The sequence below is a fragment of the Camelus dromedarius genome, chromosome 4, assembly GCF_036321535.1.
Source record: "Camelus dromedarius isolate mCamDro1 chromosome 4, mCamDro1.pat, whole genome shotgun sequence".
Classification (NCBI taxonomy): domain Eukaryota; kingdom Metazoa; phylum Chordata; class Mammalia; order Artiodactyla; family Camelidae; genus Camelus; species Camelus dromedarius.
This window is the reverse complement of record NC_087439.1, coordinates 9851049-9864139: the sequence shown is the minus strand read 5'-3', so window position 1 is coordinate 9864139 and position 13091 is coordinate 9851049. Positions and strand designations below refer to the sequence as shown.

The window sequence follows — 13091 nt, the reverse complement described above, 5'->3', positions numbered from 1 at the left end:
ACCTAAGTTCTGAGTCTGGACAAAGCCAATGTGGGCATTTTTATTGTTTTGGAAAATTTGGAGGAAATGATGAATTAAATATGTGAAATCTTTGGGTTTCATTTGTGTCCAGGTTTTCAGTATGTTTTTGGAGACCCTTGTGGATTTTATAATAATTCATAAGGATGACTTGCAGGACTGGCTTTTTGTTCTTCTCACACAATTACTTAAGAAAATGGGAGCAGATTTACTCGGATCTGTGCAAGCAAAAGTTCAGAAGGCTCTCGATGTCACAAGGCAAGTGTTTGGGGCAGGGTCATTTTCCCCAGCTTTTGAGGTATGATGGACACTTTAGAGGGTGTGGGTCTGAAGTGTGTGATGTGTATGTCTGACCATGTGTGTGTTGCTGACCGGCCGCTACAGTGTTAGTTATACATCCCTCCCCATGTGATTACCATTGCTGCTGTGCATCTGGCAAGCCTTCTCTTAGCACGTGTGTGACCCAGTGTTGTGCCTGAGTCACCATGCCGCACACTGGGTTCCCTGAACCTCCTCATGTCACAGCTGTTCCTGGAGGTTTGGGCGCTATGACCGGCATCTTCCCGTTCCCCCTCCCCAGCCTTGGCAACCACCATTCTCCTCTGTTTCTATGAGTTTGACTTTTTTTTAGATTCCACATAAAAGTGATATCATATGGTATTTGTCTTTCTGGCTTATTTCACTAAACATAATGCCCTGAAGTTTCATCCATGTTGTCACAAATGGTAGGATTTCCTTCCTTTTTTATGACTGAATAATATTCCAGTGTATGTATGCACCATATTTTCTTTATCCATTCATCCACCTATATACACATTGGTTATTTCCATGTCTTACTATAAATAATGCTGCAGTGAACATGGACAGCTGTTTGAGGTAGTGGTTTCCTTTCCTTTGGATTTATGCCCAGAAGTGGGATTGCTGGATCATGTTGTGGAAGTTCTAGCTGTGATTTTCTTGAGGAACTGTTGTGCTGTTTCCCACAGTGGCTGCACCAGCACTTGTTATCTCCTGTCTTGTTGATAACGGCCATCCTAGCAGATGTGAGGCGATGTCTCATGGTAGTTTTTATCTGCATTTATCTAATAATTAGTGATGTTGAGCACCTTTTCATGTACCTCTTGGCCATTTGTATGTCGTCTTTGGGAAGATGTCTTGGTGGGATGGGAACTAGACCATTGCGATATTACAAGACCTACTTTCTTACTCAATAACCACATTGCATTCTCTTGCTATTTGTGGAAATATCCCAGCAATCCACAAGATGCAGTGCCCAGGCCTTCCTTGAGTTGGCATTATTTTTGTGAATGCCTAAGACAACTGTAAAAAATATACAAAATGAGAGATTCTCTTCTCTTCAAAAAAAAAAAAATTTTAGAATATCTGTTTACATCCTCTGAAGACCTTAGTATTTTTAACACCTCAGTGTCTTGTTAAGTCCCACTAGAAATGTTCCATTCCTGTGTAACATAGGTTCCCATCCACAGCCTCTGTTAGTGTAAAGTCTGGGTTGTGACTTGGTGGAGATGGGGGGGAATGGGTCAGATTACTGAACTTATACAAGACTAGACAAATGACTCAGATCACTCAGACAGTTGTCATCAGCTTAATAACTTTTATATGGCCCAGTTTCTCCAGACTGGGATATTACTGGATATCACAGAATTTTAGAAGAAAGGACCTTCCTCATTTTTCTGTAGGGTGAGGAAGCAGTGACTTGGACTTGACTTGCCCAGGGTCGCACTTGCTGTTGGTGGCAGCCTGGGCACTAGAACCCAGGATTGCTGATTGTTGCTCTGTGATCTGCCCCATTGTTGCCCCAGCCTGCGGACACATCCCTCTCCTGCAGGAGAGCATGGACGGGATCACACTGCCAGTCATCACCCACCATGCACGTGTCTAGATGGCTCTGACTTCGCAGCATGCATTTGTTCCTCCACACTGATGCCAGCTCTTTTCCTTTGGTCCCTGACCCTGTAGATCTGTATAATCTGTGCTGCTGTAGAATTTACTACCTGAATAGACTTCCCCTTTTAACTTACAGTGAACTCAGTGTAACATGCTGTATTTGCAATAACGCTTTCATACACCATCCCTCCTTTGGATGATTAGTTACTAGGATTATGGAGCATTCCCGTGTTCAGTTTCCTGGTGGACTTCTGACAGTTTAGGCAGAGATTGGCTCATGGGCTGAGCTGGTTCGGCTGGCAAGTGGCAGCAGGAAGGCTGCGTGATGAGCTGCAGAGCTGTGGCTATGTGGGGATGTGGGCCCAGTGGTCCAGACTTCTCAAGAAAGGTCAGAAATGTACATTAAGGCAACGCAGTCAAGATTTTTTTTTTTTATAAAATGATACTGTGAAAGCCAAATAAAACATTTGTAAACCAGACTTAGCTTGTAGATCACTTCTATAATTTGGGTGAGTTTATGAGTGTAAGATCCTTTTCAGATTTTTAGGGGTGATGGAAACATTAAGGTGATAGTTCTCATCTTTGGTGATTAATAGGAGGGTATAATTATTTTCCTTAATTTTCCTGGATACTTCATTCCTTTAAGAATCCTATCCTGAGGGGAGGTTGTAGCTCAGGTAGAGCACATGCTCGGCATGCATGAGGCCCTGGGTTCAATTCCCTGTTCCTCCATTAAGTAAAAATAAAGCCAACACACCTAATTACCTCTGAAGCGTGTTGGTTATTCCTTTTCTTGGCAGCTGAGATTTGTAGCTGTTAGGCTTGTCTCGACCCATCAGTGAGTGGAGGGACCTCGGCGGTGGCCAATTACTGATTGAGAGTCAGCCTCAGTTTCCCGTTCTGTGGCTGCGCCTGAACACAGGGCCGCCTTCAGGTGCAGGACACCAGGTGCTCACACGTGCTCTCCACTCTGCCTGGCCGCTGGGGGATGGGAGCCTCCATGTGTGCTGCACCAGCCTTGTTTCTTTAATTGACAGCCAGTGAGTCCCTTGAATCCCATCCTCTGGAACCTGCTTTGCTTCTGGGAGTGCTCCTCTCAGCCTCCTGGCTACAGATTTAAGTGGGAGAAAGGATGTGCCGCTGGGTCCGGGCTCCTTCTTATTAGTGATTATAGCGATGGTACTACTCTGCCTCGGATCTGCTGTGCACTTTGTATTTTTCTTGTGGTGTTTCATTTAAATTTCAAATCAGTCCTATTGAGTTTTATAGATTTGTACCTACATCCTTTTGCTTTTTACTGCACTTGCATACGCTGAGCAAGGTCTCCAGGGGTGTCTAAAGAAGGCCGCAGTTGTACTGGGTATTTGCGTTGAGTTACCGCTCCTGCTGGTGTGGAAGGCACGTCTGCTTGAGCCAGGAGGGCTCCGTCACATAACCTGAAACTACTGCTAGTAATCTTAGCGTTTGGGGGCGGGAGCACTGACTTCCACCAGCCAGGAGCCCTCAGGGCTGTTCAACCGGATCCAGAATGTGAGATGACCACAAGAAGCTAGGTCAACAGCCGTCAAGAAATGGAGCAGGAGATGGGCTCATGGGGCCCCAGACTTCCGTGTCTGGTCTGTAGCCGGCTGGGGTGTCCCTTGTGTGTGTCCCCTGAGCACCTTGCTGCAGTGACAACACAGTAGAGAGCCTAGTTACGCAGCTGGGACCACAGGGAACAGTGCACTTCGCTTAAGTAAGGTCAGCTGCAGACGGCCTTGTGGGATGTGGGAGTTGGGTTTGGGACTGGACGTGTTTTCACGTGAGCAGTGTTCAGGGAGGTGCCTGGACAGGTGGTCAGACCCCAGAGGACAAGCAGGGTCCCTCTGTAGCCCCCACCCAATTCATGTGCTCTGGGGCTTTAACAGTCAGATCTCCTTGCTCTGAATTTTATATATAATGTGTATTACTTTAGTGTTTATAGAAAATGAAAAGATACTTAAAAAGTGTAAACTGGCTTGCTTTTTACATATATTACAGTAATGCGCAAGTGTATTTTTCTTACATGATTTTATGTTTCTTATAAATCTTTCCTTAAAAATGTTTTTCCCCCCTTTTTTTAAACCTAGGGACTCCTTTCCATTCGATCAGCAATTTAACATTTTGATGAGATTTATTGTGGATCAAACTCAAACTCCTAACCTCAAGGTTTGTAACTATTTATCGTTACAATTTAACCTCTAGAAATCATGTATGCCTAAAATATACTCTTTTATACATGACAACTTTGGCTATTATGAGTAAATCTGCTGTGAGCATTTTTATACAACTTTTTAACTAGAAAATTTTAATGTGTTGAAATAGGTGTCTCATTAGAATGTTTTTAATACTAACATTGTAACACATGAAAATTGTCACATTTTGTACCATCACACCCATAATAACAAGACTTGTATTTGAAGGAGGATCTATTAACTTGAATTCCATCCTGTACATCGTCTGTTCTTTGGTCATTAACTTCTGCAGGTTTTGGATAGGCCAGTAAATAACCACCCTTTCCTCCCGAGGTCAGAACCCTTGAGACGTCAGTGGAGAAGTTAGGGCAAAATACTAGCATGATTACCATGAACGCTGCCTTGCACAAACCTGGCCTAGGAGGGCTGGGACCGAAATTGGCCCAGAGCTGTGCTTCCTCCTGCCCTGTATGCGTCGTGCGGCCCCTGTGAGGAGCAGGCCCGGCTGTGTGCACGGCGGGTCAGCCTGTACCCCAGCCTGTTCTCACAGTTAACCTGTCATCTCCTGCTTTTTCCCTGCTCCATGCCCCCATGCAGAAACAAAGCAGGTGTCCCCTCCGCAGTCTTTTCTTACTCTCTATGGGTAAATTCCGCTCAGAGATTGATAAAGTACGCCTAACATTCGTAATCATTGGCTCTTTCAGGTCAAAGTTGCAATCCTGAAGTACATTGAGTCCCTCGCCAGGCAGATGGACCCGACAGATTTTGTGAACTCCAGTGAGACAAGGCTCGCTGTTTCTAGAATTATAACCTGGACGACAGAACCAAAGAGCTCGGACGTGAGAAAGGTATGTCCAGGGAGCTGAAGTCCAGCTCCACCTGCGGACCGTTCTGAGGTGTGTGTCGGGAGCTGGCAAACCGCCTGCACAGCGACGCAGACCTCTGCCCCCTGTCCTGCGACACGGGCTGTGCTCTCCGCTCCACTGGTTCCCTTCTTTGAGGTTCAGAATGAGGATCTGAACTCTTGTGGGGTCGGGTACCGGGGTGCTGTTTTGTTGCTTGTTTTAATCCGCAGGAGAGAAACATTTGCTGGTTTCTCCTGAAACGGCACACTGAGAGGCGTGGGCCGTGGTTAAGGGGGCACAGGTCCTGTATCTCTGTTAGGAGCCTCCTGCTTTAGGACCGTCACAGGATGGGCTCGTGCATGTTGGCAGCGTGAGGCACTCCCGACACGCTGCCAGCACACAGGAGGTGTGAGTTACAACTCTGCTTCTCTTGCTCTCTCCTGTCTGTGCCATGTTCTGCTACACTTGAATTCCACACATGGCTGTCATTCTTTACTTTATATATAAACTAACAGGCCTTTAAAAGTTACTTTTAAAAACCGGATGTCAGGTCTGCTTTCAGACTAAGAGTGCTTGATTTTGAATATTTATGTAGAGTCATGAACGTTGCATTTTTTTTTTCTTCTGCACTATATGCCTTCCATAGCCATCCCCGCCAAAATAGGCCTCGGGGCAGAGTTGGTAACCTGGGCCACGTGGGTCCAGGCAGGGCAAGGGTGTTAGCGAGCTGGTGTAGTTGCAGACGCAGCCCTTCTCTGGTGGCATCTGAGGCGGGGGACCAGCTCCCTGAATGGCGTCTTTGGGGTGGTCCCTGCCCTTCTGACTCACATCCGTCATGTCGTATGGACTAAGTTGTTCAAGGCCAAAGGAACGAGGGCAATTTATTAAAGCACCCATCCACAGTTATTGTCCTAATATTATCTCATATCTTTGACTTGTGACCCTTTTTAAAACCTTTTAATATTTATCAAAGGGGCATTTCACTGGCAACTGTAATTTCGCCACTAATCCTGTTTTGAATTGGGGGCTGTGGGGTTATAGGGGTGGAATGAGTTGCTTGGTTTAAAAGTCAGATGCAGATATTTCTGTGGAAAAATTTTCAGAAGCACAGAATAAGCACAGAGCCTCAAATGCAGCTTCCTGCCTTAGTCATGGCACGTACGTGTACGTGTGTTTTGTGTTGAGGGTGACTTAGATACCCCCCGCCCTCGTGGGGCTGAGATGCACTTCAGGTGTGCACGTCATCATGGTCAGGGCCTGTGTGGGACCCCTCACTTCCATCACTGTGTCTGCTCTCTCTGTACATGCCCTCTCTCTCCATTTACAAACTGGAACTAGGGCTTATTGTCCCAACTGTTCTAATCAGGACACTAAAGGAACTTCTCCCTTGACGTACCTAGTGTGGCGCACCAGAACACTCAACTTTCTTTAGTACCAGCTCCAGTCAAATATGGTTTGGACATGGAAGTTATTGCCAGAAATCCTGTGACTTTAACTCGTCTACTGTTTGGTCTTCAGCACTGAATTTCAGCTGTTTGGGTCACACAGCCTGGCCTGCCCTCCCTTCTCCCTCCCCGCGGTGAGGACCGCTGACACCTCACCTGCAGGCGCGGCTCCAGCCTGCGCCCTGCGACGTAATCCTGGGCTTCCGAGGAGCCTGGAGACCTTCACGTCAGTCGCTGTCAGTCCCGGCTGCAGTTAGTCAGCCGAGATTCTGTGCTCTGCCCTAAGCAGTTTGACTGACTTGGTGTAGAAGGGAGCAGGGTCATTGTTTTGTGTGTGACTGGGGTTCCCTCCACACTTGGCTGATTTCCAGTGCCCAGGGCTGAGGCCCCTGATTCACACCATGACCCTGGGGCTGAGCCTCAAGACACATAGACTGCAGGTGTCGTCCTGGTGTCTTCAGGACGAGGCCTGGCCTTGCTGCGCCCGGGCCCTTCCCCGCTCTCCAGCTGTCGCTTTCCTGCCCTGCTCAGCACCTCGCATACCATCCGTAGGAACAAAGTCGGCATTTAAGAACTGTTTTGAATGAGTTAATGAATGATAAATACCCAAGGAGAAATGATTTAATTTCAAGTTAACATTTTGAAGCCATCATTTTCAAAGCCATGCCCTGTATTTGGCCTCTGTATTAGTTTTCTGTCACCTAAAAAATTGCCATAAACTTATTAGCAGCTTGAGACTACACACATTTATTGTCCTACGACGTTGTGGATCGGGAGTCTGGCACATGTCCTCTGGGCTCTGTGCTCAGTCTCCTGTCTTGTCTTCCAGCCCCTGGTCCCTGGCCTGTCCACTCTTCTGGAGGTGGGCCTCGGTGCTTGCTCTCAGGCCGACTGTCAGCAGGGGGCGTCCTCGGCTCACGGAGGCCCTGGCAATCCCTCCGTGGCCTCCTCAGCCCGGCACTTTACTGCTTCAGAGCCAGCAGGAGAACGTTTGAAGAAGTCATGTCCTGAAACTTACCCAGTTTGATGAAAAACATTCATCTACACATCTGAGTAGCTTAGCAGACTCCAAGTAGGGTTAAAAAAGTCATTATCAGATGGTGGGAGGCCGCAGGTGGAGAGATCCTGAAAGCAGCTGCTTCCCCATCAGACGTACGGGGTGGGGGGGGACAGAGGCAGTGCAGTGATGCCAGCAGGAGACCTTGGTTTACTCTCTCTCTAAGGGCTCACCTGATTAGGTCAGACCCACCCAGAATTAACAAGAAGTCAGCTGATTTGGAGGCACTTTCATGACCTTCTGCCTCACAGCAGAAGAGTGGGGGTGACATTCATCACATTCACAAGCCCGCCTCACTCGAGGGGAGAGGATTACACCAGGCTCAGACACCAGGAGGAAGGAATCCTGGGGTCTCTTTTTCCGTGGGTTGGCATAAGTCTTCCACAGTTAGTTATTTGGTAATTCTGTAGCTCTTCCTTAAATAGGGAGCTCTTTTCCCTGCCTGCACAAAGGTGATGAGGTTCAGCTTAGCAGATGCATCTCTGTATTGAGTGCATGTGAGTTTTCCTGCCATCCGAGACACCTTCAGCCGTGCACATCCAGCACAGCGGGCGCTAGTACACCCTTGTTAACTGGCTTCAAATGGGGTGTTAGAGCGTAGTGTTCAAACACGTGTTCTTTTGCCCCATAACCACCTCCCACAGCTGTGCATTTGGGCACCGCAGATTAAACCTCCCTAGGAGGAGAGTCACTTCCACTTCTGTGCTCCATTTTGATGTTCCGTCCACCAGGTATTTATACAAATATGGATGCCACTGGCAGTGCTGCCACTGCCTTACCCAGGAGCTTGAGATGCGTTGGAGGATGGTCTCAAGGAATGTATTAAGTACATGAAAACATTTAGAAATTGAGAGTGAAATTCTTCTCTAAGGTTCAGAATTGTTGTTACCATTTATTTTGAAGCTGTAAAGAAATAAAACGTACCATTTTTACCTGGATAATTTAATACACTAAAAATATGCTTAGTTATCTATTTTAAGTAAATTTACATTTTGCCTCATCTATCACTTGCAGAGTTATTAAAACATTGTATGACGTGCTAGGGAAATCTTGGTTATTTGAAAGCACTTTGTGATCATGAACCAAGTCCTCCTGTTGGTGTCCTTATTTAATTTCTTAAGAGTAGGACAAAGTTACAGATCAATATCAGAAAAAAAAAGAAATACAACCCCAGTCACCTCACACCCATCAGAATGGCCATCATTAACTAGTCCACAGACATAGATTCTGGAGAGGATGTGGAGAAAGGGGAACCCTTCTACACTGTTGGAGGGAATGTAAATTGGTGCAGCCACTCTGGAGAACAGTATGGAGGTTTCTTAAAAAACTAAAAATAGAAAATACGTATGATCCAGCAATCCCACTCCTGAGCATTTATCCAGAGAAAACTCCAGTTCGAAAAGACACATGCACCCCAATGTTCACAGCAGCACGATTTACAATAACCAAGACATGGAAGCAACCTAAGTGTCCATGAACAGAAGACTTGAGTAAAGAAGTTCTGATGTATTTGTACAATGAAATACTGCTCAGCCATAAAAAATAATAAAATAATGCCATTTGCAGCAACACAGATGGACCTAGAGATGATCATATTGAGTGAAATAAGTCAGGCAGAAAGACAAATACCATATGATATGACTTAAATATAAAATCTTTAAAAATGACACAAATGAACTTACTTACAAAACAAAAATAGACTCACAGACATAGAAAACAAACTTATGGTTACCAGGGGTTGAGGAGGGGGATAAATTAAGTTTGTGACTAGCAGATACAAACTACTATCTATAAAATAGAGAAACAACAAGGCCCTACTGAATAGCACAGAGAGTAATAACCTGTAATGGAAAAGAATCTGAAAATATGTGTATGTGTGTGTATAACTGAATCTCTTTGTTGTACATGAGAAACTAATACAACATTTTAAATCAACTATATTTCAGTAAAAAGTGGTATTAAAAAAAAAAGAATAGTGCAAGATTACCACAAAAAAAAAAGAAAAGAATAGGGTGAGGTTATGTTGTAAATACCAGAAGAGCCCTGCAGTCAGAAATCTATACAGGAAACCCTCATCCTTGGAGAGTATTAATGTTATGCCAAGAATACAAGGGAAGTTTGCAGGCGTGCAGTTCACTCTCCGTAAGTGTTAAGACCGTATTTGTGAAAGCACTTTAGAAACATTTTAAGCTGATACAACTCTGATTTGTGGACTTCAGCAGTTTTGATATTTTGTTTCCCATTTTGTCTCAGTGTTGTGGGTGTTTTCTATTTTAGAGTGTTGTAGGGTGTTTAAATATTTAAGACGTTAAGGAGGGAAGACACACAACTAAAACAGAAGACACTAGCCAAGTCCCTGGTGAGGTGTGCTTACCTGGCTGGAGGGAGTGGGCTGGATGGAAAAGCCCCATCCAGACTGTAACTCCTCTTTCCAAAGTGACCTTTTTCAGTTTCTAAGTGTGGGAGTCCTGGCTAGTCGTGTTGTCCAAACTATACAGAAGTACACTGGACCTTTCTTCGTGCACTGTGTTCATAATAAGATCATACAGCGCATTCCCAGAAGAAAGTGGATTCTTGGGTCTGACCTCCAGTGACCTGCCTGCGCTCCTTGTTGGAGGTGTGAGCAAGTAATTTGCCTCTGAATTCTTGTTTATCATCCATGAAATAGGACCTAGAACAGCAACGACAGCACTAGCTTTGGGCACTGTTGGGAGGACTCATCGCAATAAAGTATTAAAACGTAAATGGTACCCTGCTTGCTCTTGTGACCTCGGCTCTTCTTATTTGAGGGTTGCTTTGGTCTTGCTGCTGCAGTTTGTGGAGCAAAGTGAGACCCACATGTTTTCCCACATTGAAGAGGTTTCCCCACCAGTCAGAGGGGACATGGTCGTGACAACAGAATTTTTAACAGTCTGTTCATATTTAAGGGCTCAGAATCCCTGCATATTTCCTTATTATATGTGATTCTCCGACACTGAGCACTTATTCTGTCAAATGAAATAACAGGTTTAGCCCCCAGATGTTTTGGGAAATGTGGGAAACAAAGGAAAGGCAAAGAAACTGGAAATTATAAAAATGCTGTGGCCTGGAGCAGGAGGAGTATACAGATAGCCTTCAAAGTTTGAAATTTCTAATTGAAAACAATTTTAAGTCTCTGATTATAGAGGCAGCATGCTCTAAATCTGAAAGCCAAGGGTTTTACTATCAAGTGAGATTTGAATCTCCGCTTAACTATGCCTCTGCCTCCTTACAGTCTCCTCTTGGCGTCTTTGATCTTCCGTTTCATCCTGTAAAGCAAGACTCCTCCTGCTTCCAGGGAGGGTGCGACTTAGCAAATGACTGAGGTTTACAGCTGGTAGACACTGTGGTTTCTTATTACTCCTATGGTTATTATTCTTGAACTTTAAGATTCTGTAGTCTCTCTCTATATATATGATTTCAGAAACAAAGCTGAATGCTTTCACAGCTTACAGATAACCATGGTTTTAAGCACTTGCTTCTTGTCTCTGACCAAGTCCTCCCACCCTCCTGTTTGTCAGTCCCCCCTCCCGCGTGGTCGAGCAGGTGGCGATTTCCCTGCTAGGTCACCTTCAACCTGCTCTGGGCCTGGAGAAGGAAACTTGGAAGAAAATTGTAAACAGGTAGATTGAAAACTGTGTACTAATTTGAAGAGACACGTCACTGTTTGCATTTTAGATTATTAATCCTGATTATCCTTGCGAAGACACTGAGGAGGTTTTTTTGAAGAAACCTAAAATTAATACAACACTGTGTGAGAGAGGGAGAGTGCATGTGCCTGCCCGTGTACACGTCTGTGCTTTGGTGTGTCGTGTGATTAACTACCTCCCCAAAGAAGTGGGCCAAATTTTGGCCAAATTTTAGCCAATTCTTAACGAACTAGCAAAGGAGAGATACATCGGAAGATTCCAAAATACCTTCACTTTGGTGATTTTCCAAAGCAATTTTAATGACAATCTGAAGAGAGCAGTAATAGTTGTTTAATGAAAGGAGAAAACTCCTTTTCCTCTCAAGTTTTAAATTTTCCCTGATTAGTACCAACACTGAAGCATTTGTCAGAGTTTAACTGACCTCCCTTCTGGAAGAATTCTTCCCTGCTCTGAGGTACACAGCACTCAAGGCGGCTGACAGCCCTGGGAGTCCTTTCCAGACCTGAGCAGTGAGATTGGAAGGACTTCTTCCCTCACCCCCAAATTCCACTGCAGGGGCATCAGTGGGGATCATTTCCTTTTAATTCGCCACCCAATCTTTCAGGTACACTGCCCTGGAGTTTTCCGTTAGAAACGTCTACCTGCAGATGAATATTCTAGGACCATCACCATCTCATTCCTTTTCCAACTGTGATGTAAGATCTTTTACAGATAATACGTTCAAATGAGCATTTCTATCCATTTCTGGGTCATATTAGAAAAAGATTTTACTTTGAAAACAGCTTTAAGCCAAATGGCTACTTTTGAAAACTATGTAAAATCATTTACATTTTGTGTTTTGGAGAACACACAAATGAGTTATAGTCGTTTCTGCATATAAATAACACATGTACTATCTGTCCAGCTAGTTATATTTTCAGAATTCTCTCTTTCTCTTTGGTTTCTAAGCAAAATTTGATTTCAGGGTTGTTGAGAGGAGGCTCCGGGTGGGTCAGCAGGGGCTGTCTGCCGCTCCCCCTCCCATCGGACCAGAGTCCCTGATGCAAAGCAGCGCAGCCTCTGGGCTGCCACGTGGCAGCCCTCTTGTTCCTGAAAGATCCCCAGTTTTATCATTTGCTTCATGAATAACCCCAAGGAGGTTTGTAGTGTTAGATATCTTGTCATTCTGGGAGGAAATTAGATCTAAAGACAGTGGCACATTCCACGTGAAAACATACTATTCACAAATGTAATACATTGTATAATTTTCTAATGCCACTTTCAGTCAACAAAAAATAAGTGCTTAAGCTTTCTTACTAAATTGGTGACATTGATTTTTTTTCCCTGCCAAAACTCAAGACTGCTGCTTTCCTTCTCTGAAGTGTGGTGTTTTCTGCATGCATTTTTTTCTAACATCTAATAAAACTTTTTTATTTTTTTGTTTGTTTTTTAATGCACAGGTTACTTTGCATGATTTGGGGAATTTGCTTTTATACAAATACACAATTTGTATTAACAATGTGTTAAATTGATGGTGAAACAGGTTTTCAGATAATGATTTATTAAACATGTTTCCATAATGAAATATAGAAATGTGTTTTAGCACAATCGGTAATAATGGTTTTTGCCTGTGTCATGGAGGCACACTGGCCCTTATGACTTAATTTTTGCAAAGGCTATTAATGACCAGGGGAAAAAGATCCTTTTGTCCAATGTTGTGCTTAATGAATGCTTTTGACATTTTAGAAGATAGTTTTTGAATGTGAAAAAATATTATTCTACTGATATTTTAAAATTTATAATCACTTTTTATTTTTGGTTAAATACATTTGGGTCTTTGGGTTTTTTTTTTCCCCTTCTCCAGGTACACAATAGTAGTTTTGTTTTAACTGTACCTAGAATTAATTTTAATGTTATAAAAATACTGAAATATTTTGTTTATTTCTAAAGCATTTCTC

The 13091-nt window shown here is 44.1% G+C and overlaps 1 protein-coding gene across 1 annotated transcript in view; it reads left to right on the top strand.

Moving 5' to 3' along the window:
- The window catches only part of CLASP1 (cytoplasmic linker associated protein 1), a 192190-nt gene that overhangs the window by 143692 nt on the left and 35407 nt on the right, over window positions 1-13091 (top strand). Inside the window, exons 31-33 of the mRNA XM_064484683.1 lie at window positions 113-276; window positions 4035-4113; window positions 4844-4987. Coding sequence (XP_064340753.1) covers window positions 113-276; window positions 4035-4113; window positions 4844-4987 — 387 coding nt within the window. The remainder of the gene's footprint in view (window positions 1-112; window positions 277-4034; window positions 4114-4843; window positions 4988-13091) is intronic.